The sequence below is a fragment of the Ptychodera flava genome, chromosome 11, assembly GCF_041260155.1.
Source record: "Ptychodera flava strain L36383 chromosome 11, AS_Pfla_20210202, whole genome shotgun sequence".
Lineage (NCBI taxonomy): Eukaryota > Metazoa > Hemichordata > Enteropneusta > Ptychoderidae > Ptychodera > Ptychodera flava.
In genome coordinates this window covers 25,520,690-25,548,037 of record NC_091938.1, presented here as the reverse complement: position 1 = coordinate 25,548,037, position 27,348 = coordinate 25,520,690, and the positions used below count along the sequence as shown (strand labels likewise).

The window sequence follows — 27,348 nt, the reverse complement described above, 5'->3', positions numbered from 1 at the left end:
TTTTAAATTTCAATATTTTTATTTTAGGTAACAACATCGAAAAAAGACAACAGACTTCAAAACTGTCCATATATTTAACATACAATTTCTGAAAAATGGAAATAAAAACAAGGAAATTATGACTGAAGCAAATGATGAAAGGGACTACGCATCAATATAGTACTACAATCTCTCAACAAAATTTCATTTGAAGCATATTCGTTTTCAATATGGCACAAGGATTATATACACTGGTGCTGATTCTGAATAAGGCAATTATCTGGGTCAGCGAATTAGAATTCCTCTGGTACACACCCATGTGTTATTATAAAATCTTTAAGAAAAATGTTCATTAGAAATCTTTCATTTGTACATCAAGTTTTTAAAAATTTCCAGCGAGCTATGTCAACCAATTGACTTACTATTTGTCTTTACATTTGATACCCAGTGCATGGCCGTAAACAGGATGAATTTTTCAAGTCCTCAAAAGAAAAAGCTTGTTAAGTAGTTTTTGTCCACAGTTCAACAGACAGACAAGATTGTGCCTCGCCTTGTCACAATTTCTACAGATTTTGAATTTCGAAGTGGGGTTTGAATTCTATGATTTTACAAAAGACTAAGACTACTACATTTACAGACTGAAATGTTTAACTGTACATGGTTAGATATGATTGTGTCATTCCAGTATAAAGTTGTGAAGGCACCTTTGAAAACTATTCTATACAAATTACATGTTAATCAGAGCCGATATCTATACATCATAAAATACTATATAAAGATACACACAAAAAAGAAAACTTTTGTTCAAATATTTCAAAATTGTACTCGTTACATTGTAACCTTGCTGTCACTAGGTATTAGCAAGCATGGGTACCTGTGCTTTGATCTGAAAATGGCGTGACAGACTGTCTTCCCTCTCTTTGCAGTATTAATCCTTTGGGTGCTGCAATTTTTCCCACCAAAATTTTACTGCAACATTTATAAGTTTTTAAGAATTTTTCTGTAAATTTTTTTGATAATTTAGGACCAAATTGACATCACATTTCATTGGCTAAAGATTTTTATCAAAAGTTTGGCAAAAATTTGAAAAAATTTTACAGGGGTATATTTTTTAAGGCGACAAAACTTGACTTTGGCGCTCAAAGGGTTAAATCCCCAGCAAACTCTGACAAGCAGTGAGTGGCTTACAACACTGTAATCACACAACCTGGATGAAACACTGCCTGTCTGCCTTTCTTTTAAATCTGAATAGTACATGCAATATATAGTTCAATGAAAATAACCTAAATAAAAGGCATTTGCATTTCAGGCATTGAAGGAACGATAGTTGCAATTTTTAATAATATTTTCATTATTGCTTACTCTTTTAACTGTCACGGCCAACAATATGACTTGTTATGGTACTACTTTATCTATATCCATCACAGGATACGGAGTTGATATTGTGCAGGAACAAGGAGCTGTATTGCACATATATATACAGAACAAGAAGTATGGAAAACACATCAAAAATCACGGCTCTTGGAGCTTTCTTTGGATGACAATACACACATGTAACTATTACCACGATTGGGTTTTCTTTGGTATGGTCCGAGGTCTGTTTGTCAGTACAGTGTACTGACAGGATTTCTGAGATGACAAAGTAAAGGGATGCTATTTCAAGATTTTCAGGTTTTTATAACAATTCCAAAAATCTGAAAATCGTAGTTCAAAATTGAAAATGGGAAACTCTACATATGCTCTAATTCTTGATTTTTCTGATGAATTTCAGTTCTCTTTGGTGGAAACATAAATATGTGATTTATCCATAATGTGTTTTAGGTTTTAATATTGTTATTTAATGGGAGCCAAAGAATTGAAGAATGACTGCTTAGGGCCCTGTCACACCTTAACGATTTAGCCAGCATATACCAACATATCAAAATTTCTCTAAAACGCCAGCTTGCTGAACTAACGATGTATTTTTCAATTTTGGGCGCATACCTAGTGTATTCATAATGTACTCATAGGTTTGGGTACGCTAGACAATTATCTTGATGCATTTCGACTTGTAAGTGACTTGCAAGTAACGTGTGAGAATGTGTGTCAACAAGCGCGTAAAATCCCTACAACTTATGGCCAGCATGTGTGGGACGTATGAGCCATACGTTGGCATACGTCGAAAAATTTTGTAAATGCACAAAAGTTTTCGACGACCTTGCCATACTACGACGTAAACCAGCATGCTTTCGAATGCTCTTAACTTATACAAAACTTATTGATAACGTAACGCTGGTTTAATCGTCAAGGTGTGACAGGGCTATTAGAAATAACTCCTATACTGAGAACACCGCCACTTCCAAAAAGCTTGATGTCAAGTTAAAAGTTTAAAGAAGATTAATACCACAAATTTGGAGAGACTGGATATACATATATGCCTCACAAAGTCTTAGACTTTCCTCAAAATTTTGTTGAAGGAAGTGTTTGAGCAATTTTCTGTTCCAATCAGTGAGAATATCTCAGGCCATCTGAGCCCACAATACTTGAAATTTTGTATTGTTTGTGAAATCAAACTATTCTTCAACTGACTTGAAAAAAGACTGACTCAAACACTTTACTTTCTGAATTCTGAAATAGTGCAAGCCACAAATGCATACTACAAAGAAATTCTGACATTATGAAAACTCTGACTTGTCTGAAAATCTGCCATAAAAATTGATTTCTCCTGGAATATAAATACTACCAACATGTATGACAAGTTATTTGCTAAGTTGAGACCCTTAAACATCTCGATGTTCCTCTCCCTATTTCAAAAAGTAAACAAAACACCTGTTGAAATGAGAAAACATAAAGCTTGTTGGTTTTTTCCGAAGTTCATTTTCACACAAATGATCGTATTTGACAAAGTGAAGTACATATGCACCATTGGTATCAAAAAGTTTGTGCAAGTTTGGTGTTGGTTTTGAAAAATGAAAGTCCACTGACAAAGTCCAAAAAAGTCAGTGTTGATAGTCTAGATGCATGATTCGTTTTCACCACATCATAAATATAAAACTGGGAACAGCCATATTGTATTTGGCAATGGAAAAACAATCAATTGTTCTGAGTTAAAAAATACATTAAAAAGAAAAGTATTGAAAAACAGCATCCGGAAAGAGGAAATTGTTTGATAATAACCTTTTCCCTGACAAGTTGATCTAAACTATCTGGTTTGGAAAGAGTAAAGCTATTTATCTTAATTCCCTGTAAACATTTCCACTATCACCATTGATAAGTATGGGTTTGGGCCAAGTCATGATGCAGAAGGGATTAACCTGTTCACCCCCAATTTGACATGAACAGGTCCATACTCACCACTGATAATGACTGGTTTGGGCCGAACCATTATGGTGATAGGAGTAAACTATCACATGTCTATGACAAGGTGTTAAAACAGAACCAGCTACACTGCTACAACTCACAAAAATATTACAAACACTCCGTACTCTTGAGCCATGTACATATCAGGTAAATCGCCTTTCCTGATCTCCTGTAAGTACATGGTTGGAAACACATTCAAAAGTTCGTTGAAAAATCTCTGTGTTCAGTAAAATCCTGAAAACAGCGAACCGACCGTGATTGGTTCGCTCAAATACACCACCCAGGCCTTATCATCATAGCAGCGCAACCAGCCATCTGGAATTGCTTGTGACATCGTCACGTTTTGGTCTCGAAATTCCGCGGCTTCCTGTTCCATTTGGATAATCTCTACCAGGTCAAGTCCTGTTTGGACAGCGCTCACTCCTGCTGCGCAGCTCAGCGTACAGTGTGAGCGGCTCCCAACGCCTGAAGTTGGTTGGAAGTTTTTCGAAGGATGAGTGAAATCCCGCCTCAGCTGTGAAGGACGCCCGCTTGCACCTCTTCTCTCTAAGGTCATTACAGGTCTGTCAAATCCTGTTCCTCGTAGTTCATACGACAGAAACGGGCCAGCGGTGCGTCTGGAGCCCCCAGCACTCATCACCCGATTAATCCTGGCCTCTGCCTCTTCTACATGACGTTGTTCGTCCTCTTGTCCCCAGAGCTCCACTTGACGACTGGTCAGTTTCAGTCTCGCACCAAATGTCTTGGCGGTGAAGAAGAATCCAATTATGTGCGTTGTGAAGGCCGCGCCGAGCGACGCGCTGACGTCTGCGTTTTTAAGGTACTTGTACGAATCTGGAACCTTGCCACGGCCGCAGAACTTCGACGTGCAGTGGAGCACCACAGGACCCACAACTAGCGAATCTACGCTGTAGTAGGTGTTGAAATTCAAATAAGCATCTGGATCTGCAAGATGAAAGAGGACAATCTCAATATCAGAAAAAAGCTGCACTCACCCTTGTTAATTATGTCATTCTTATCGTGCAAAGCAATGCTATCAGCATCGGCTGGTGTACATAAGGGACCTGAAATGCAAAGACTCAATGAACTACAGTGAGTTTGAGAATGTTTTTGTTGATAATAAAAAGAACATGAGAGTCTTGTGGGAGTTTGTCAGCTCATACACTACAAAGGATGTGTAAATCATAATGGACCCAGAAACGACACTCTGTGGCTTTTGGATAAAACCAAGACGTCGAACAAAAGTAAGAGAGAGTTTCATAATTGCAGGTGTGTGGTACTGAAAGGGTTATATGTAAATATTATGGGTTGTTCTGTATGCTCTGACACTCAACCAAATATGCCATCACAAACAACTACATGCAAGATGAGAACAAAGCAAAATCAGACAAAATTTATGTACATGATTTGTGGCATTTCTGTCGACAAGATATTCATTCAGAAGTAAAATTAGATATACTGAACATTAAAGAACTCCCTTTCTACTGATAGATCTCTGTGCATATGCGTATTCTAGAATAGCTGCCGAGGACATTGGTTTTTTTTTAAATCTATCATAATAGTTGTAAATACGCCATGAAATATGGTTATTGAGGCTTGTGGACGATATCTGTTATCTGTCAGCATCATGCAAACTTGCCATATCGGCTTTTTTATCATTTCATTGATATTTATGTTTGAGCTACTGTAAATGGTTGTTTTATGCCAGTTCCTAAACCCATACATATAAAATGAATGGTGATTAATTGTTCTATTTGATATAGTAGCATGTAGATCTATGATTTAAATGAATTTAGGTCACTGTCCAATATTCTGTGGAGAGCCCAAAAGCTTGTGGGTGTATCATGAATTGCACAAATTCTGATGCTTTGCCTTTTGAAGCCAAGCCCTACATAAACAGGAAGTGCACCAAAGCAAAAATGCAGGTCAAAGTTGACAGCAAGCGAAATAAACGTCTTATGCATAATCTCATAAATGTTTAATTTATCAATATCCAAACATCAACATGGAAAGCTATATATTATGTGAGTGTCACAGAATAGCAGTCATTGAGGAAACAACCTTGAAAATACGCAAAGAATTGAGGTCACTTGAGGACAAGGGTATGTCCTCAGCATGAACTTTGCAGTGGGTGATGTATGGTATGTAAATAATCGAAGAAACTGTGAAGATGAACTTTTCTAGTGTTTCTGTATAGGAAAACTTGCAAGTTGACAAATTTCTAAGTGTGGATTTTGTAAATTAAAGAGACAAAGTCAGCCATTTTTCATGAATTTTGTTTGATACAAGATACTATTTACATTTTTTAACATGTCGAAAGATACTGAATGAACGGGTGACCATGCATATATTCGACCCCGGTTTTAGACACGATAAATGAAACCATTATGAAAATGAATTAATGATCATGACCATTAATTCGTTTTTGCGATGGTTTCATGTATCATGTATAACACTGGGGTCAAATATATGCATGGTCACCCATTCATTCAGTATCTTTCGACATGTCAAACAATATACCAAGTAGTATCTCGCATCAACTAAATTTGTTAACAAGCGACCTAGCGGCCGATATAGCTCCGCTGTGTTTATGTAGAGAATAACTAGTTTTGACACATGTTGATGGAGAAGGTGGAAATCTTTGATAGCTCAATGCAGTGGCCAGAAAAAAAGTGGCTAAAATAGCTGCAAAAATACACAATTGAAGAGTTCATCATACTTTGAATATATCACATCGGATCATCCCTAAGAACATGTCAACCAAAGCTATCTGATGAGTAGTTTTTTGAGAATAAAATTTTCTGACCAAAAATAGCAACAATTGCCCCCAAAAATAAAAATTGCAGATTTCATCATAATTTCAAAAGATCAAATTTAGTTCATCTGTAGGAACCTGCATATCGAATTTCAAAGTTATCAGACCAGTACTTTTCTAGAAACACATTTTTTGACCAAAAATGGAAAAATTGCCCCAATTGCAAAAATACGAAATGGCAAAAATTGCCCCCAAAATAAAAAATTACATATTTCATCAGAAATTAAATTTATCTTACTTAGTTTATCAATAGAAACCTGTATACAAAATTTCAGAGCTGTTAGACCAGTACTTTTTGAGAAACATATTTTTTGAGCAAAAATGGCAAAAATTGCTCAAAAAAATTCAAAATTGCAGATTTCATCATAATTTCAATAAATATCATTTAGTTCATCTATAAAAACCTGTATACCAAATTTCAAAGCTATCAGATGAGCAGTTTTGGAAATACACATTTTTTGACCAAAAATGGCAGAAATTGCCCCAAAAATACAAAATTACAGATTTCATCAGAAATTCAATATATATTACTTAGCTCATCTGTAGAAACCTGAATACCAAATTTCAAAGCTATCAGATGAGTAGTTTTGGAAATACACATTTTTTTACCAAATATGGCAAAAATTGCCCCAAAAATACAAAATTGCAGATTTCATCATAATTTCAACAAATATCATTTAGTTTATCTGTAGGAACCTGCATACTGAATTTCAAAGCTATCAGATGAGTAGTTTTGGAAATACACATTTTTTGACCAAAAATGGCAAAAATTGCCCAAAAATTACAAAATTGCAGATTTCATCAGAAATTAAATATATATTACTTAGTTCATCTATAGAAACCTGTATACCAAATTTCAAAACTATCAGACCAGTACTTTTTGAGAAATACATTTTTTGACCAAAAATGGTAAAAATTGCCTAAAAATGTAAATTTGCACATATCTTTACAATTTGAACAAATCTGATATAGTGCATCCCTAGGGACATACGTACCAAATACCAAAGCTATCTGACTGGTAGTTTTGAAGAAGAAGATTTTTAAAGATTTTTTTTACCAAAAATGACAAAAATTGCCTTAAAAATACAAATATGCAAATTTCACCACGATTTGTACAAATCTGACTGAAGTCACCCTAAGTAAACTGCATATCAAATTTCAAAGCAATCGGACAAGCGGTTTAAGAGAAGAAGATTTTTTTACCAAAAACACCAAAAAATGCCCCAAAAATACAAATATGCAAATTTCACCACGATTTGAACAAACTTAAGTGAGGTCACCCCAAGTGAACTGCATATAAAATTTCAAAGTAATTGGACTTGCGGTTTCAGAGGAGAAGGCAATTGTTGACGGACGACGGACGACGACGGACGACGACGGAAAATCAACCTATTTGATAAGCTCCGCGTCGCTGACAGCGGAGCTAAATTTATGAAAAATGGCTGACTTTGTCCCTTTAATTACACAAAAGTTCAGTGTGTTTCACTTTTCTCTTCTGTTTGATGCCAAGTCAATCTGAGAGGGAGGTTTTTGTTTGACAAACATTTCTGCTCTCTACAATTATGGCATCAGTGAAAAAGCCTGTCAGACCATTCATGCAGAGCAAATATATATCAGGTCAGGTATGACTTGTCCCAGTCTGTGCATGTTTGGGCAACTGTCTGGTTGCTACCAGACAGTGTTTTGTATGACATCATCACTTTCACTTCATTTTACTGCCTGCCTATCATTCAAATGTACATTAAATATTACTGGCTTCAGTAGCTGTAATTCTTGATGATTTTTTCACTAATTTTTGTTTTGTATATCAAACACAAGTTCTTGTTCTTCTCCCAAAAAGCGTGTTAAAACACCCACTATTTAGCTTGTCAACACAGCGTCTACATGTGTAAAATGCACCGTTTATTGCTTGCATCTGAATCCTAGTCAAGACCAGAATATACTTGTCAAGACATTCATAACAATGCAGTCTAACACATGCACAGGCCAAATTGACGATATTTATACTGTGCGTATCTCAACAGTCTTTGGGGAGTAGAAGACGTTACAGAAGCAATGGGGTTACCAATTATGCTGATCCCATTTGGTTGGTTGACAACAGCGAATGTTGCACGTATATAAAAATGACAGACCAGCAGATCGCAGATTGCAATCTCATCAAAAGCATTCAAACTCCGGTAATGTCTCAATAATTTAGGACCCTCCCAAATCATTGAAAATGACATCATATGCCCAACAAAAATATTGTGACAAACATTAGCAGGAAATTCAAAGAAACAATGTACATTGGACAGTTTACTGCCAAGCTTACAAAGACATCATGATCGGAATGATTTCTGTACAAAAATTAAAACATCCATCAACTCATTCAAGACCTTATATCATGTAAATAATTTGTCAACAACAGAAGAATAAATATTAAACAAGTATTATATGTGTCATTTAGTTTCTTTTTATTTGTCTTTGCACTTTTCTTTAAGTGGAAACTTTATTTTATTTAATTGGACTCCTTATCCTGCCAATTTTGTATTTCACTATCACGTCCAGTTGGTTATAAAAACCATAATGAGCCATAACATGACCCATATATTGCACTTGAACATTTTACAGCAGAGGTGCCTGGAATTTGAACACCTCATCTGCAAGTTACCCAGCTATACAGTGACTTCACCAGCTACTTACAGGGCCACTTTGTAAACTTAATAGTGATATCATTTCAATCAGGCACTGTGTACATCTTGCCATAAGGCTTGTTTGGGTATGAGTAATTCAGTATAGTGGTGGCAGCTTGTTACCACATAGGATTCAGAATGATTCATTCAATATATTAGTAAACAGGATTTGATTATATCATATGCAATGACCTAAATAAGGGTAATTTTTCAAGCTACACTTGTCTTCCGATTTCCTTCTCTTTGAAGGAGTCACTCATGATTGAGTATCAGGGAACTGATGTGTATGAACAAAATGGGCATTCTTTTGAATATTAGCCTTTGAAAATGTAGACTGTGCACAGGCTGTGGACATTAATTTGCTCTGACACCCCCAACCACCCCCCACCTGGGTGACCCCTGCCAAAGAGGTGAAGATACTCATAGGTTTTAGCTTGACACCATTTTTTACTAAATCAGCTGATAACGAAGAACAGGCCTTGCAGGATAAGGTTTAAATGGTCAAGAGTCAATCTGGAAACACTACTTCAATAATGGCTTACTGAAACAATCAAAACCTTTATTTTGTTTCAATTGGTTGAACTGACCTGTCTTTGAAAGCATGTGGGCCAACATAGGAATGAGACAGTGGGCGAATGAAAGATTACCTGTGTGCTTCCGATCTTCTTCAAACACTCTACTAAATAATTTCCTGGAATCGGAACTTCATCAAATTATGTTGCATATGTTCCCTAAGTGATTTAAAAAGCTAATTCCACCGACATCCAAAATTAGCCACAAACTGTTGTGGAAAATGAGTGTGAGTGTGGACGATCTTAGGAACCTGCATAACCATTAGGTCACTTCAGACCCCCTCCCACCCTAAAAATGTCAAATATCAATAAACATCAAAACTATCATACTGACATGTTGTTCAACAGTAATAACATTAAAAAATATAAAAAGTATAAAGTAAAATTCCTATGCATCATAAAAATATTTTTCTTTTAGTGTGTGCACACTTTTCAGGTACAGACAGATATTGAATTTTTCCTATACAAGAAAGTATTATTAAACTGAAAATCTCACTGAAGCAGGGGAGGGCTGTTGATTTTGAGAGAAATGTTTCCACAATCTGCTCACTTAATAGGGATATGTGACTAAGAATCGAGGTTGGCAAGGAGATTTGTCCCTAAATTACCCTTATATATTACCTCAAATTACACCATACGGTAGACCTACCGGCGCCTACTGTCCACCCACAACTGACAACCTAGCTTAAACTAGCCACATGTTACTATGACGACCTGGCTCACACTAGCCACATGTTACTATGACCAGTATTATTGCTCTGAAAGGTAGGGGAATCGATCCCAAGTTTTCCCAAGTTTGTTCTAGTCTGTAAGAGGATTATGGAGGTGTCATAGCTTTTTGTTTTTCCATTGAAATTGTGACCTAGTATTAGTAAATTTCCTAGCAAGACAATCTGACGCCTGACACAGGCCTTTAAAGGCCTTTTGGCGATCCCTTGGATCGCCTTCGTTCTTGTCTGTAAGAGGATTATGGAGGTGTGATTGCCTTTTATTTTGCATTAAAATTGTAATCTTGTGGGTAAATTTTCTGTTGAGATAATCGTGCGCCAACATAGGCCTTTAAGGCCAATGCAGTACCCTGGTAAATTTATGCGGGGTTCATCAGTTATGCTATCAAGTTCCCTTCAGAATACGAATATCAATAAAATTATATGATTAGACAACTAGAATGACACCAGGGTTCCCATATCATATCATTTACCAATCTTTCAAAACCTTATCAAAAACATTGATTATGTGCATAACCATGCCAGTGTTACTACTGAAGGAAAGGGAAGTTCAGTCAGCTTTCAATACAACAGAAATAGATCAAAAAGAAAGTAAACACTGCATTAAATTGATCAAAGTCAGATCTGAAAGCCAATTGGATATCTTTCCAAGATTTTATTTGTTTTTAACAGTGTATTGTGGGTGAGCCAGGTGGATTTCTGGTTTGGCTGGTGAATTTTTACCTCTTCAAGCAAAATGGCAAGGATACTGAGAATCCACAGGTTAAAACACGGACTCACCTCCTTTGACACACATTTTGAATTTCTCCACAAATTCAGCCTCCTTTTGTAGTTGACGATAGATCTTGTTGCCCTTATAGCGCACTGTGGTTGAGTCTGTGTAGTTGAGAAACCAGCCAAAGAACAGCGGGATCATTGTATCAAATGACTCTACTTTCTTCTGCAACATCGAAAACGCTACCCCGTGTTTGTTCTTCCTCGCCAGCTCGTAGGCGTCGAACTTCCACGACGTTTTGGGCTCCACCAACACCACTACGTAGTCTGTCCTCTTGGCCAGGTCCAGGTAGAACTGCGCCTCCCAGGCGCGAACATTCGTATTGTCGATCACGACAACGTTGATGCCCTTCTTGCAAGAGTCTTCTGCCAGTTTGTGACACTTATCATGCACCTCCTGCAGGCCTTCTTTCCTCCATACATATCTTCCATCTGGCCTGTTGAAAAAGTTATCAGCACAGCATATGATGGAATTTTCATAGGTCTCTCTTATCACTTCTGCAATCACAGATTTTCCACTACCAGAAAGACCACGCATGATGAACATGACCTTGGATTTCTTAATGTACTCGATGGTTTTGGGGTCAGTCAAAACTGGGAACTCTAACGTGGGATCTCTGACAATTTTTTCAGTCTCATCTGGTTGGCCAGGAAGCTGGTCGCCTGGATGTGTGATGTACCATCTCTGCCCATCAACCTCGCTGTGAATTTCAGCGTTCTGGTGCTGTCCTTTTGTTTGAGCTGGGACAAGCTCGTCTGGTTCCCAATCAACGTCTGAGTTCTTGTCTTTACCACACTGCTCACCTTTCCTGCGATTTCGATAGGACGCCATGATGTCTGGTGCTAGTTTGAAAACAACATACGCTAGGCAGCATGCCACACCTGCTGTGAGGGCCAGTATTTTTATACCAGCAGTGCCAGAGATGTGTGTAACCTGGTCGTTTCCCATGACGCAAGGCGCGCTATTCTTATCAATTCAATAACACTACAAATGTTTCAGTTTCCATTGGTTGGGTAATACCTAGGTCAACCGTTACCTTGGTGACCTACTTATATCAACAGGTATATCGGGTCAACTGAGGTTTCGTGAATCATCAAGCGTAGAATAGAAATGTTCTTATGTGAGACTGCGAGACTGACGACGTACGAGCAGAAGACGTCACTGAGAATCTTCGTGAATCTGAATAAAAAATTACAGACAACGAGCAGTTACTGAGCGAACGATAAACAAACTTGCACCTGGCATAATGTTGTTTAACTTATGTTATACTTGATTCGTATGGCGAGGGTGACACTTCACAAAGAGTGTCTAGATAAACGGGCTCACCTGTTTATGTTACAGTGTGGTGACTCATTCTCTGATTCAGTACGTGGGAAATCCGCAGCCAGTAATCCCCTATCAATGAGCGTGCAGTTTCTTTTGTTTTTTCTTAAAGATTGCTGTATAATTTAGCTTTGATTCGAGACTGACCATAGCTGCCTCGTAGCTTAATACACTTTCCAGCAGGTTACGTCATGTTATTTTAAACAAGGACAGTATTTTATACCAAAATTGTAGACAGTGCTTCTCATAAAAATTAAAATACATTGCTTTATGCAGCCGCAGAGAAATGAAACAATAAACCAACAAATTGGAATAAATACAATATGGCTGACCGCTGAAGTGTCGAATCTCATGCCGCGGCAGAGGAGGGAGTTGCGAAGGGCAAGGTCACTGAATCAACGGGAAACCCAGGCATTGACACTATTTTGAAAATCCAGATGAGTAGTGCAATAAGTGATTCATCGAAACAGCTACAGGAGTCGACTAAACTTGCTGATGATGTAAACATTTCGTTGAAAAACAACTTCACTAAGCTCACCGTAGAAACACCGAGTCCCGTAGTTGAACTCCTGTCCGAGAACGACTCGAGTGACAACAGCGACGATGATAATGTCACTAATGACGAAAACTTAGAGACGGTCATCGCGTTTTCCAACTTTGATGCCGCGGACAATAATCAGGTGAGCATGCATATGAAACGTCGGCGTCGGCGCCTCGAGGTGGATTGACCTTCGCATATGATGCGTCCGATTGGTGCGTGGTCACCATGACATTATACTACACTGTGACGTTATGCCTGATGAAGTACTAGTTTGACGTGCCTTGTCGTTGCCGAATGGCACATAGATTTGAGATATACATATATCCTAATCAAATTCCTAATAAAGGTGACAAAATCTGTTAAAGTTACATCCGAAATAAACTTGACCTTCGAACTCCATCGCTACAAAATTCACCAAACTTATGCGATTCTGGATACTGTGAGCGTGAATGAGTGGAATGACGGAGGAAGAAGTTCTCGTCCTTTTACCATGGAGGTAGCTCCTCCCTCCTACCTACATGCGTCAACCAACCAAAGTGAATGGATCTCTGCTACCTCCATGATGGAACTGAATAGTACCGTAGGCGATTAGCCAGGTTCCCATTTACTTCCATCAGTGGGTAACTGGTCAACTGGAGTGGACCCCAACGTCAACTGGACCCTGTACCGAAGTCAACTGGGAAACCCTGCATGTCAACTGTACCCTGAAATGTTTTTGCTAAAGCACCCTGGCCCTAGCTATCTAGCTAGCGGCGCAATTTAATACAGACAGTTGTGTTGTAGGCTAACTATGAATGTGGGTCCGTACATACCGGGGGTATATATTATAAGAAGAAATGGAATAACACAAGTGGGTAGAGCTATTAATCAAAAATGATTTGAAGAGATAAACTTTTTTAATAGGAGGTAGAGTTGTTCAGGGTTTAGGGTTGAGTTGACTTGGGATCCAGTTGACCAGGGGTCCAGTTGACCAGGAGTCCAGTTGTCTGAGGTCCAGTTGGTTTGGGGTCCAGTTGCCTACCTCCACTGTCTATCTTTACAAATAATTCAACATTTTTATGTACATAATTTTCTGTGCAGTTGAGTTTTGCGAGGGGTGATGAGATCCAAGTGATCAGTAAGCCAAATGATGATTGGTGGTGGGCGATCATCAATGGTCAGCATGGGTACATTCCAGCCAATCACACTAAATGTAAGAGCAAAGCAGAATGGGAGGCAGAAAGATGGCAGGATGAAGAATACTTTGAAAGTTATTCAAATTTGGTGAGTCACTATTCGCTACCTTTGGCATTGCATAGGCCACATCAAAAGATGAAATGTATCTGGCGAAAACAATAATTATTTTAGTGATTTTAAGAAATTTTCATTTGAATTTAGTTGAATTTAATGATTTGTACATCATGGGTAAACAGCTCCCAGTGTTTTTGTGTACCTTTTAATTTCCTTTTATTATATTTTATTCAAATTATTGATTTATTGATGTTTTTTCCCTTTATTTTTTGGAACAGAAACTGCATCTTGAAATGCTTGGAGATGAAGTCAGAACAAATGCCTATAAAGAAGCTATCAAACAGAACGCAGACTTTATTAAAGACAAGGTGTGTTCCAACTATCCACTGAAGGTACACACACAGACACACACACATATACAGACACATGTACAGAGACACATACAAACACAGACAGTTCCTATGCTTGGCAACACTAGCTTTCTATTTAGCCCAGCACCACAGTGGAATTCAAGAGATTGCGACTTGTCAAAAGACACCAACAACTATACCTTTCTGCATTGTCTCAGTTGGTACAAACATTCATTAGTACAGTATGCACTGTGTAAAAAATGGGAAAAGTATCCAGGTTAAAATACAGATGGAGTCACTATTGCCTGACTCAGGGCAGTCACAAAAACTGCAAGACACTATGATTCATGTTGCAGATAGTGTTCCATGAGTTAGGGATGGACCATTAGACCTTGGGAGGGGGGGTGGTCACAATGAAATTGTGAAAATTTTTTTTTACTATTGTAAATTTCTGAAATTTTTTTTTTCCAATTGAGATTAGCTGTGCAAATTTTTTTTTTCAGAGTAAATTTCAGATTTATAATTTTTTTTTAGTTCGTCGCTGTCTGAAGATATAGAGGGCAAAGATGTGGTGCCAAGCACCACAAGCGGCCACGCAAGCGGTCACGGGGGGGGGGGGGGGAGAGGTCAGGAGAGGTGTGTCCCCCTGCTGCTGTTGGAGCTTTTGAAAAATAGGTGTTATTTGGTGGCACTTGGGGAGTATTTTTGCGGGGGGGGGAGGTCAGGAGGGGGTGTCCCCCTCCTGCCGTTGGAGCTTTTGAAAATAGAGATTAAAATGGTGTTATTTGGTGGCACTTGGGGAGTATTTTTGCGGGGGGGAGGTCAGGAGGGGGTGTCCCCCTCCTGCCGTTGGAGCTTTTGAAAAATAGAGATTAAAATGGTGTTATTTGGTGGCACTTGGGGAGTATTTTTGCGGGGGGTGGTCAGGATGGGGAGTCCCCCTCCTGCCGTTGGAGCTTTTGAAAAATAGAGATTAAAATGATGTTATTTGGTGGCACTTGGGAGTATTTTTACGGGGGGAGGTCAGGAGGGGGGTGTCCCCCCTCCTGCTGTTGGAGCTTTAGAAAAATAGAGATAAAAATGGTGTTATTTGGTGGCACTTTGGGAGCATTTTTTCGGATTACACATCTTCCTCTGAAACATGGTCTTCTTGCTCCTCAGTAGCTTCCTATGGTTTTGAAAATTGACTATTTTGGTTTCCTGGCTTCCCTTTCTACTGCGTGGTGAAATGCCTACATTCACCCCACCAAACATCATGCATCTCATGATTTACAATTGATTTTGACAAGCTGAGAAGCTAAAATAAGCTAAATAATATAGTGAAATTTGCATATTTGTGTTTTTAGAGCAATTGTTGCCCTTTTTTTATCAAAACATCTATTTCTCTGTAGTAGCATGTCCAAATTGATTGGATGTGTATAGATGTGTTGAAATTTCAATATTTGTCTTTTTAGGGCAATTTATGCCATTCATGGTCAAAAAATCTGTATTCTCTGAAAGGGCTTGTCCAATTTCTTTGAAATTTGCTACACAAAAACGATTATTCATGCAGATTTATTCAGTATTTGCTATCGAGAAACTTTCAAAGTTCAACCCTTTGTGTGTTTTTGTGTTGGGATTTGTTGGATAGATGGCATTCTACGTAGTGTATTGTTGAATGTTAAAACATGTGTAGCTGTTGTTTTTGAGGCTGTTTTTGAGAAAAAAGAATTGAAAATGCCTTTTTAAAAGCAAAATAATACATAATGACTTGATATGTTGTTTTATCATTATTGACGTGTTTCTACTTGTTCACCCATTCTTGCATTCATCATTGCAATAAAATGCTGTGAAAAAATGAAACTGATGTGGCCTGCATCTGTTTACCTTGATCTTAAAAGGCAAATACAACTTTATGTCTTGACAACCATACCATAGTTTCAATGTTTTACCTAGTGTACCTGCTTGGTTTGTACGCAAGAAACAAGTAGAAAACAGGCTCTATAATTTCATAATTTTCAAGTGATCAGAATACAAAAGTCCTGAAAAGATAAGATAATCACAACTTCCAGTATAAGTGATACAGTCACTCTAAATGTATAAATTAAAATTAAAAATGTGCCGGGAGGATCTACTAAAAATACAGAAAGTTGCTTTCTGTCGGTAAAATCTAAAAAAATTCAAAATTTTAAAGAATTTTGCAGATTTTTTTTTTACACCTTTGTCTTCTTATTTATTTTTTTTTTATTTTGCAAACTAGTTTGAAAATTTTTTTTTTCCTAACTTTCTGCTCTGAATTTTTTTTTTTTCTGTTTTTGACCACCCCCCCCTCCCAAGATCTAATGGTCCATGAGTTAGTTCCTTGCTGAAGGGACAGTTTCATGAGCCAATTTGGAAACACAATACAACATCACATCACGCAAAGTTTTCAATTACTTGAAAAGATTCAGCAAAACGGATTTTATTCTCCTAAACAATTCAAGTGTTTACAACTTCCAAATACCTTGGTTGTATTACCGTCTTCAAGTTGACATCATCAATGTGGTGACTCACAGGGAATTCACCCAGAAGAGTGTCCAACACAAAATATTTGTCTTGGATACATTATTTATCGGGGAAAACTATTTAGCCATGTTTGTATCCAGATCATTTCACATGTACATATATGTACATAGGTGCAGTTTCATTTTGGGGAACAATGGTGTTGTATGTTTGCTTAGTTCTGAGTGGATGAATCATAGAGAACAATAGGCCATCCTGCAGCATCAGCAGTAAATACCATATCTCTATACTCTATAGTACCGGTATAATAAATTGACCCATTACACTTTTTCTTGTGTAAAGTTCCAACTGCATCACATAATTTGGTTTGAATACATTTCCATGGTAGATGGAGTAAATTTAAACCTGTCACACCTTTGGAACTTCCCCTCCACTATCTTTCTGCAGAGATCAGAAGGCCGCCTAACTTTTAAGATTTCTTCATGCTTTGAGTCAACTTTTTGAGTTTCTTCAAATTTCCTTGAGTCAGCCCTACACCAATACATGTGATTTGTGAAACTTTCGTGAGTCATAGTGAATAATGTAATAGGTCAGTGACACTTCAATTTATTTCGGTTGCTAAGTAGTGCTGATGTACGGTAGACATGGTTAAAGTTGGTGATTGTGTAAAATAAAAGTCATTTCAGCAAATTAAATGCTATTATAATTTTACTTTTTGTTTGAAGTGCTGTGACTTAGATGATTACAATATGATCCTACGCTGTCTTCACTCAGTTATATGAAGTATGGCATCTGTGTTTGTGTGAGGTAAACACTCTGGGTAATGTATGTGTTGAGTTAACACGATCAGCAGAAAGTTTCTCCCAGAATCACAGCAATAACTCTACTACATCCGGGTCAGAAAACACAATTGCAATTACTCTACCACATTGCATTCACTACAAATTAGTTTTTACTCCTAGACATGAAGCAAGTCTAGTGGAGATATAACTTAACCATTAAAACGCAATAGAGTTTTGCTGCGATGAAGTGTACAACAAAAGAAGGCAAGCTCACAACACAGTCTATGATCTTTTCCTCATGGCTTGTCTTATGAGATGAAAATGATGCCAATGACCAAATGAGTGTGACCTATGACCTTTCCTATCTCACAGGTTGTATTGGATGTTGGCTGTGGGACTGGCATACTCAGCCTTTTTGCGGCGAAATATGGTCATGCCAAAAAGGTAAAGTGGCTTATTAATAGTTGGTTAAGTGATAACCCAGGAAAAAAAGATAAGAAATTCTCATTCATTGCATCAAAGATGAATACTTCTTGATTTAATGCCTCAAATTCATCTTCTTTGCTTTCCTCAAGAGAGAAACTTATACACAAATTTGATTGGCATTGATGCTTTGCTGTAAAATCTTCTGTATATTCAGGACCCATCTACATCTATGTCCTGATATACCTTATACAGAAATTAATCATTCATTCATAGCGGCAAGTCATACCTGATATGCATGCAACTACCTCACTCTATACCTAGCAGTGTATTTTATGAAAACAAATATGCAGTTTTGGTCAATCTTGACAGGTGTAGCAGGCTACCTGGATATGCTTACCCATTCCGGACACCTGGTACCACCACTAATCAGTGGTTCATGATGGCCTCTATTAGTTTCCTGGACTGGGCAATTTACATTTAGCTTGAATGGTAGTGATTATTGGACCTGTTTTGATGTCATACTGTAAACAAGTCAAGCGCACATTCCCAAAAAGGTCTTTCCTCTTCAATTCAAGCTCTAGCTAGTTGATGTTTTCACCGTTGCTAGTTTGCATGTTTGTATGCCGACCAGCTACGCCTATATATAAGCACATAACAATACCTGAAACACATTGAATGTGAACACAGTCTTGCTAAATCTTTGTACAGGTGTACGCTGTAGAGGCCAGTGAAATTGCTGAGCATACGGTGCAACTGATCGAGAGGAATGGATACAGTGATAAAGTCTGTGTCATCAGCGGGAAGATTGAGGACATACTCCTGCCGGAAAAAGTTGACATCATAATTTCAGAGTGGATGGGAACGTTGTTACTGGTATTGGTCAAGTCATTTCAGTAGCATTTAACCAGTACTCCTATATCATTTGATGTACACTCTTTTTATTCTGCTCAATTAGACATTCTGTGCTTGATTTTATTCAAACCTCATCACTGTAATTATGTATTTGATATTAATCATGAGAGAAAAATCTGTCACATCAGTACTTCATTCTGTTTTAATTTCTATGAGGCTTATTTCACTATTTCTGCATGAGTAAACCCACCCAACACTAACGCATTAAGGAAATTAATTTAACTGCAAACTTTTTATATTTTTGCATGTTAAACTTTCACTCTTTCTCCTAACCTCACCTCTCCCCAGCCCCACAAACAAACCCTACCCTGTCACCCCCACTTTTTTTGCCTGTTCCTAATTTGTAACGTTCATTTACAGTTTGAATTGATGATAGAGTCAGTGCTGGGTGCTAGAAATAATTGGCTCAAGGATACAGGAGTAATGTGGCCATCAGACGCTTTTCTTCATCTTGTGCCGTGTAGCGCTGCTCAGGAATACAACAAAGTGTCATTCTGGAATAATGTTTATGAGTTTGATTTTTCTTATCTCAAGTAAGTCCGCCCTGTCAGGGAGTATTCTGAAGTTTCCAGTACACTCTACTTTTGCAAATCAAGTAATTTTTTTTATTTCAAAATCTTAGAAAAAACAACATCTGCTATCTTTTAAGCGTCAAGAACAAAATTATGACCTGTTTATTCTTTATGAAACAGTGTTACTATGTATATCAACATTGCTTATATTCAGAATAACATATTGAGAATGTCAGGAAAAATGAGAAACTCACGCATGCAAATTTAGTCACTAGCCTGTAAACATTGCACACTGTAGTGATCACAAAGCTGCCTTGTTGAGATCGTAGCATTTGACCCTTGACCCATCAGCAATTAGGGTACCCCCTAGTATAAGATCAAACACCTGCCACATAGCAAGATGAAATGTAAAATTTGCTAGATAATGCAAGACGTAAGGTCAATGAATACTTCTATTGATAATGACTGATTATCAGTATATTTGCATATTCAAACGATGCTTATGATACAGTTGCATAATAAATACATTTATTTAAGAAATGGAATATTTGATGAAATTAAAATGCACACAATCACAGTGAATGGTATTTATTCATTTCATTGTTTACATAATTATACACTGATATATGGATTCATTTATTCATCTATTCATGACATTGAAATTTCTCTTTCAGAACATTGGCATTGAAAGAATTTTTTTCCAAACCAATTTTCAATCATGAGTTGAAGACGGAAAACTTCCTGACTGATCCTAAGACAGTTCTGGAATTGAACATGAAGTCTTTTGAAATTGAAGAGTTAGAGGTAAGAAAAGTATTTCTATTTCATTTCAGTCTTCACAGTGTTTAATCTTTTCTTTTCTTCACTCAGAATCAGGTTTTGAGTGTCTAAGTAACTTAGGCTTGGTGCCCGATGGGTACAGGAGCTGCCTGGTGCCGGGGCAGTCATAATGCCTCCTCTGTACAAATGCAAGTTTATCACGTTATGCAGCTCATATGTGTACCTTGTGTTGGTAGCAAGTGCACTGCCAGTGAGTGCTAAAACTCAAAACACAGAAGTAAAATTGGCACTAAGATTCCCGAGTTTTGATGTTTATTGTTACCAAAACAAATACCGATTGAAATGACTGAAATGAAAGTTATGCAAAACATGAAGTTCCAGTGTAAGAGCAGTTAGAGACACTGAGCGACTAGTGCATAACTAAGCCTTAGCGGGAACACTGCGAATAATTCACTTCAATCCTATTGCCACCACACCGTAGTTTAGCCCAAACCAATGGGTCTACTCCGGAATAAGAAGGACGCGCAGTATTTTACACACTCAGTACGCCCAAGGGATCCACATGATCCCTGTACAAACAAACGCACATGTGCAAAAGTGAACAGAAATACACACATATCTATGCGCGTCTGTGCACATGGCTTTATCTTTACTTGTTTCGAATTCGGGTTTAGTTAGTCCTTACAGACACTGTCCGGGGGGACTTATAGGTTTGGTCATGTCCGTGTGTGCGTGCGTCCGTCCGTTCATGCTGATATCAGAGTGATGCCTGGAGCAATTTCATTCAAACTTGGTACAAGGATTACTTCATATGTCATACATATGCACGTTGATTTGTTTTGTGATACAATCCAATATGGCTGCCAGGCGGCCATTTTATTACGATTTTTTCATGTACAGAGCCATAACTCAGGCATATCTCAACCAATTTTATTTGCTCACATGTTTACACACGTGGGCATATGTCGCAGCGATGTCTGTCTGTCTGTCTGTCTGTCTGTCTGTCCGTCTGTGTGTGTGTCTGTCTGTCTGTCTGTCTGTTGGTCCGATATCTCAAAAACGGCTCATCAGATCAGAATCAAATCTGGTACATATATTCAGTTAGTAAATGGCAAGAACTGATTAGTTTTTGGTGGGTGTGGCTTGCATACTTTTTGCTCATTTGCATAATTAATGATTTTAGAAAAAAACGCATATACATTAAAAAGGACTACACACAATTTGATGAGATTTGCTACAAATGTTGATCACACCAAGATATATCAGCAGTGGGAACCATTAAGGGATGACATGAAAGATAAAAGCTAATTTGCATATTTAATGAACTTTCATAACTAGGGATATATCACAGGGGCTCATAAGTGCCTATTTAGTCAATATTACAGCGTTTTTCTTTCTTTTTCAATGTTACAAATAAAGCTGAAGAGCACAACATTTGTGTAGCTGTCTTTTGTGTAGCTTGTATTGGCATGTATAGTGCGCCCTCAATGGGGAATGTGATCATATGTAAATACGACCTTTAGTTCCGTGACCTCTAGCCAATTCCTCTGGCCATGCCTTCTGGCCACGTGTACAGACGTCGCTGTGTTTACTGTACTATAGCGAGGGCAGGGCAGGAAGTAGGCATGGCTAGAGCCGGGCCTAGAGGTCACGGAACTAAAGGTCACATTTACGAGGACGCACTATACCGGTATATGCCAATACACGCTACACAAAAGACAGCTACACAAGTGTTGTGCTCTTCAGCTGGATTATTTGTAACATTGAAAAAGAAAGAAAAACGCTGTAATATTGACTTAAATAGGCACTTATGAGGCCCTGTGGATATATGTCTGATTTGACTCGATCAAAATTAACCAAACTTGGTATGTATATTAAAGATACTATGATTTAACATTATTGAAAGTCATTAAGCGTTTTAACTTCAGCCAATTCCTAATTTGCATATTTCATGAACTTTTGTTAATTAGGGATATATATTTAAAATGACTGGACCAAATTGATGAAACTTGCTACATGTATTGAAGCCACTATGATACAACATTTTTGAAAGTCAATTAAGCAATTTTACTTCAGCCAATTCTGAATTTGCATATTTGATGAACTTTCCCAATTAGGGATATATATCTGAATTAACTTGAATGTAGTTGTTGAAACTTGCTCGATACATCAAAGATATTGTGATATAACATTATTGAAAGTCAAAAGACATTTTTACTTCAGCCAAAACCTAATTTGAATATTAAATGAATTTTCATAATTAGGGATATTTATCTGAATTGACTCGATCAAAATTGATGAAACTTGCTATGTACATTAAAGACACTATAATACAACATTATTGAAAGTCATTAAGCATTTTCTCTTCAGCCAATTCCTAATTTACATATTTAATGATCTTTCCTAATTAGAGATATATATCTGAATTGACTTGACCAAAGTTGACAAAATTTGCTACACATATTACAGATACCATGATACAACATTATTGACAATCGTTAAGCATTTTTACTTCAGCCAATTCCTAATTTACTTATTTAATGAACTTTGCTTATTAGGGATATATACCGAGATTTACTGCAAAGTTGGCAAAACATGCTATGTACATTGATGATTATACCAGGTACTAGGTAAAACAATATCGATGTCATTTCACATTTTCATGTCAGCCAATTTATAACTTGCATATCTAATGAGCTTTCACAGCTCGGCATATATGGCTTGAAGGACTTGGCCAACGGTAATTACACTTGCTATATAAAGTGGTGATACAATAAGAGCAGTCAAATAATTTTAATATTTTTATTTCAGCCAATTACAGATTTGTATACTTCATGACCTTTTAGAATTAATCGGCAGTGATTATTGTTCATTATGTTGATCATAATAATTTCAATGAAGTTGCAAACATGTGGCAACGGTTCAAATTTACACATAACTTCAATATATAATGAAACACGTGAGCATTTACAGTTCATATCTGGTTCAAACTTGGTACAAGGACATCGACCAATGTCATACATATGCATTTTAATTTGTTTTTTGATACGATCCAATATGGCTGCCATGCGGCCATACGATTTTTTTTCATGTACGGAGCCATTACTCAGGCATGTTTCAACAGATTTTATTCAAAGTTGGTACAAGGACATTGACCAATGTCATAGCTATGCTTATCAATTTGTTTTGTGATACAATCCAATATGAATTGTCAATGGTTGTCAATGAGACAACTGAGACATGTATCAAGCGAATTTATTCAAAAGTATTTTTATGACAGACCTAATGAAGAGGACTCTATCCTCTCGGAGGACCTGTAATCAAAGTACCCATTAACAAGTGGGGACTGTGTCATCAACGATGACTTGTTTATTGTTATCAATGGTGATTGTGGACCTCTTTCAATGGAATCAGAGGAGGAGATGAAGTGAAAAACAAATTCAGTGAAGTAGTTGTCACACCAATTTTTAACGTCTTCCTCAAACTTCCTTGTCAATTCCAGGAAATACACAGGGAGTTTTCATTTGAAATCACCAAAAACGGCACCTTCCATGGCTTTGGATCCTGGTTCAGTGTGGAATTTTGTGTCATGACGTCAAACAACTCACCGGTTACCTTGGATACCGGACCTTATGGCAGGTATGGAATAAACTTGCCAAAGTCAATTATTTGTTGATATTCTACAGTTTCATAGCATATCAAAAGACAAAGTCTAATATTAGGATGTATTTATATTCAGTATAATTGGCAATAATTACTTCATCGAAATCTATCGAAAAGAGTCGAAATAATGCCACTGCAGAATCTAATTGTCCCATTGATTCAATAAGGTGTCATTACATAATCAATCCACTGATTTGATTTTGATTTATGAATCAACCCACTGATTTCATAAGAGTATTCACTGATTGATTTGATAATATTGTAATGTCAAATGAATGATGCAGTCATCACAATCAAATCAGTTGATTTCATAAGATGATAATTCATGTGTTGTATCAACTGGACTGATTTAATTGGATCATATGGTCAAATCAGCCAGCTGCGATTAGATTCTATTGTAGATTAGAGTCAACCCAGAGATTTGATAAGATTTTACCTAGAAATACTTTATTGACACACATCATCCCATGGCAAGGATGAAAAGAGTTACAACAACTCAAAAAAAGAAAAATTTACAATATCTCAGATGATCGGACTGATCCATGTGTTGACACAATTTTGTTTTTGCTAAAGATCGACACACTGGAAACAAGACCTGTTCATGATGGACAAGCCAGTGGATGTAATTGTCGGAGACAGAATATCAGGGAAGATAATCATAAGGCGTAATCAAGACTGGCGGAGACACCTCAAAGTTGTCTTCAGATTCAAAGTCACAAGAGATTCTGATACCATTGTCCAGGTAAGCCAGCTGAAAGTTATTTTCAAATTCAAAATCATTTCAGATTCTTATAGCAGAGAACAGGTAAGCCAGCCAAAGAAAACAGTCATATAAAAGAGTTCAGTAAGAGTCTGAATTACTTTCCAATGTCCCTACACAAGGTGATTTTGACGTAAGTTACAAAGAGCTATTACACACAGTAATATTTACATACATTTCAAAGAGCTGCTGAAAGAAAAGTTTCAGGTTTGCCGCGTCAAACTTCATGTCAAGAAGTTTTCTCTGTTGTCATTCCATAGTTCTCACTGAATACTTTATGAGAAGCATCATTATCTCTGTGTTCATAAATCAGAAGTTTGAAATTGACAGCATTCAAGGTCATTGTATCTATTTGTATCTATTCAAAGGATATGTTGTTGATGAGGTGCACCGACTATTCTCTCTGTGTACTTACCTAATTTTGCAAGTTGTTTTTACTCATTGAATTTAACACCTCCACACCCACTTATCTGTATAGAGGTCCAATTTCTCCATAGAAAATAATAGGCCTGTACCAAACTGTTGCGGGGAAAGGGTTAAATCTTTTGAAACAATTTACTTCCTGTGTAATCTCACCACAAATACATCCCTTTCAGCATGCAGCATTTCTAACATCTGTACTTGACATTTTCTTCACAGGAGTTCAACAAGCTCTTTCTGCTCTGGAGATAGAACTTCAGCAGTCTGCTTTGGCGAAGACTGCCCTCAGCAGTCCAGAACTCAGGAGACGGGAAACTCTTCTCAGACAAAACAAACACAATGCATCAGGTGGCTGTGACCTTTTCACCTTTGTACACAGATGGTGTTGTGGAGGAAAATAGTTTTAAAATAATGTGTGAACTCAGGCAATTTGACTTTCGGGTTTTTTCATCAGCGTACTAGTCAAAATAGAATGATAGTGGGTCAGAGAATATTATCTTGTTTCAAGGGTTAAAAGACATAGGTGGGAAGGTCAGTTTAAACCTCATGGATGGTTCAGGGTATCGACTTTTATCATTTCAATGAGTGATGATAGAGTATTAATATATAGTAATATAATATTGTAAAATATATTGTAAGAAAACAGTTTTGAAATATTCAGAATTGTAAAGATATCTGGTTAATTTGTAATAATATAAAAGAGAGTATTTTAAATGAAAGTGGTAAAAGATCTTATGTACAGAGAAATGAAATATATTGAAGACACGGAGTTGCAGTCGACTCACACATAAATACCTATTTCTGGCATGTATGTGCATATACAGATAACGAATTGTGATTGTATAGTACTATATTTGTAATTCAACCCTCTGCACTGCCATGGTTTGGCTTGACACCATTACATACAAGGATGAGCGTGGACCGTTGTACTAAGAAATGGGGCTGGAAGGGTTTAGGAAAGAAGATGTGAAAAAGAAGTTGATCCACTAAATTGAAGTGTGCCCAGGAGAAGGCATTGTGCAACATAACAATCAACTTGATGTTTTTCCCAGTTTTTACCAAATTTTGTCAGGAAGATTCTTTGCAATCTTTGCTATGATGGCACTGGAAAGAGTAATTTCAGTACTTGTCCACTTTTAAATTTCAGTATTGACTGGTCATTTTTTCACCAGAAAAATAATTATAAAAAATTACCTGATTTGTGGTACTTTGTGATTGGAAAAAAACAAAAACAAAACTGATTTAGCATTATTTTGTTTGTGTGGTGTGATACTTGAAGATGTCAAATTTTTACAGTAGTTTTTCAATAATACTTTTGGTCTTGTGAGTGGCTATGCCAGGTATCCAAGTTATCGAATTACATCTGATCAATAGGGTTATGAAATGCAATTTGATTGGTTATTCAATGCTTGTGTTGATCAGTGTATTATTTACTAATCAGGGAGTGTCTTGCAAATTTTTTTAATATCAGGAATTTTTCATGTATTTCATCTTTCACATTTTAAAACAGTAAATTATGACACTTTGGAATAAATTTTAAATTACAGAGTATCGCAGTGTGTGCATGGGTAAAACCAACCACTTAATTTTAAATCAGTCGATCAACGACCTGTGTGTACATTTTCCATTCTATTGTGAAAATTCACTGGGAATGTTTGAACAGCAAGAATGCAATTTTGAGGGATTTTAATAAATACACATTAGCAAAATTCAGTCACCTTTGTTTATGGTAAATAATTATTGAGTTTCACTTCAGGGAGGGCGGTATGCAAAAATTGTGCCACTGAAACTATGTAGTGCTATTGAAATGTCGTAAGTAAACATGGCCGACATGCCTCTCATACCATGGATGAGTTTCAAATTTTAGGCGACTGCGATTGTAAATGTGTTTTTATGGTGGTTCATGGTATGCTTAGCAGTGTCATTGTAGTTACACATCGGTATATCAAAGTAAACATACCGTACTGTATGACAGCAATAGCAATACTATGATGTCATTCACCCCAGTGCTGTGAACCTGGGCAAATCAATACAGTGCCACTAGGCTGTATTATTTGCTCATCTTGGCTGGTGGTGTCAAAGACAGATTAGGAAGAAGTGATGAAGGGATTATTTTATTATTGAGTGCATTTTCATGTAGAACCCTACAGTAAAGTATGCATTATTCATCTACAGACAACACACCACTCTCTCACATCAGACAGTGTGCCCTTTCATTGTTGTGCATCCAACTGTTCATTTTCTTCAGAAATAATCATTCTATTACGTCATCATTCCACTTGGTATCA

General features: G+C 37.1%; 2 protein-coding genes across 3 annotated transcripts; one reads left to right on the top strand and one right to left on the bottom strand.

Annotated features, from left to right (window-relative positions):
• Positions 1-12,906, bottom strand: LOC139143921 (2',3'-cyclic-nucleotide 3'-phosphodiesterase-like). 2 transcript variants are annotated; one of them, XM_070714534.1, is made up of 3 exons: positions 12,742-12,906; positions 10,886-12,059; positions 1-4,263 (listed from the first exon to the last, which is right to left on the bottom strand). In XM_070714534.1, the coding sequence occupies exons 2-3, from the start codon at positions 11,826-11,828 to the stop codon at positions 3,542-3,544; spliced, it is 1,665 nt and encodes a 554-aa protein (XP_070570635.1). In that variant the 5' UTR covers positions 11,829-12,059; positions 12,742-12,906; the 3' UTR covers positions 1-3,541. The 2 variants fall into 2 exon arrangements, with proteins under 2 accessions (XP_070570635.1, XP_070570636.1); XM_070714535.1 differs by lacking the exon at positions 12,742-12,906 and adding an exon at positions 12,207-12,322.
• On the top strand, positions 12,501-26,773 carry LOC139143922 (protein arginine N-methyltransferase 2-like). The gene is made up of 10 exons (XM_070714536.1): positions 12,501-12,883; positions 13,825-14,007; positions 14,253-14,342; positions 17,960-18,031; positions 18,722-18,886; positions 19,286-19,458; positions 20,112-20,241; positions 23,720-23,856; positions 24,454-24,622; positions 25,280-26,773. Exons 1-10 carry the CDS (start codon positions 12,641-12,643, stop codon positions 25,310-25,312), a joined length of 1,395 nt encoding a protein of 464 aa, XP_070570637.1. The 5' UTR covers positions 12,501-12,640; the 3' UTR covers positions 25,313-26,773.
• The last annotated feature ends 575 nt before the right edge of the window (positions 26,774-27,348 follow it).

What these genes read in the sequence shown, in the direction of transcription:
- LOC139143921 (XM_070714534.1), bottom strand. Translation starts at nt 11,828, where the DNA reads ATGGGAAACGACCAGGTTACACACATCTCTGGCACTGCTGGTATAAAA. An exon ending in CAAAATGTGTGTCAAAGGAG is followed by an intron (nt 4,264 to 10,885) that starts GTGAGTCCGTGT and finishes TTCATCTTGCAG; the next exon opens with ATCCAGATGCTTATTTGAAT.
- LOC139143922 (XM_070714536.1), top strand. Translation starts at nt 12,641, where the DNA reads ATGAGTAGTGCAATAAGTGATTCATCGAAACAGCTACAGGAGTCGACT. An exon ending in ATGCCGCGGACAATAATCAG is followed by an intron (nt 12,884 to 13,824) that starts GTGAGCATGCAT and finishes TTTTCTGTGCAG; the next exon opens with TTGAGTTTTGCGAGGGGTGA. An exon ending in TTGAAAGTTATTCAAATTTG is followed by an intron (nt 14,008 to 14,252) that starts GTGAGTCACTAT and finishes TTTTTGGAACAG; the next exon opens with AAACTGCATCTTGAAATGCT.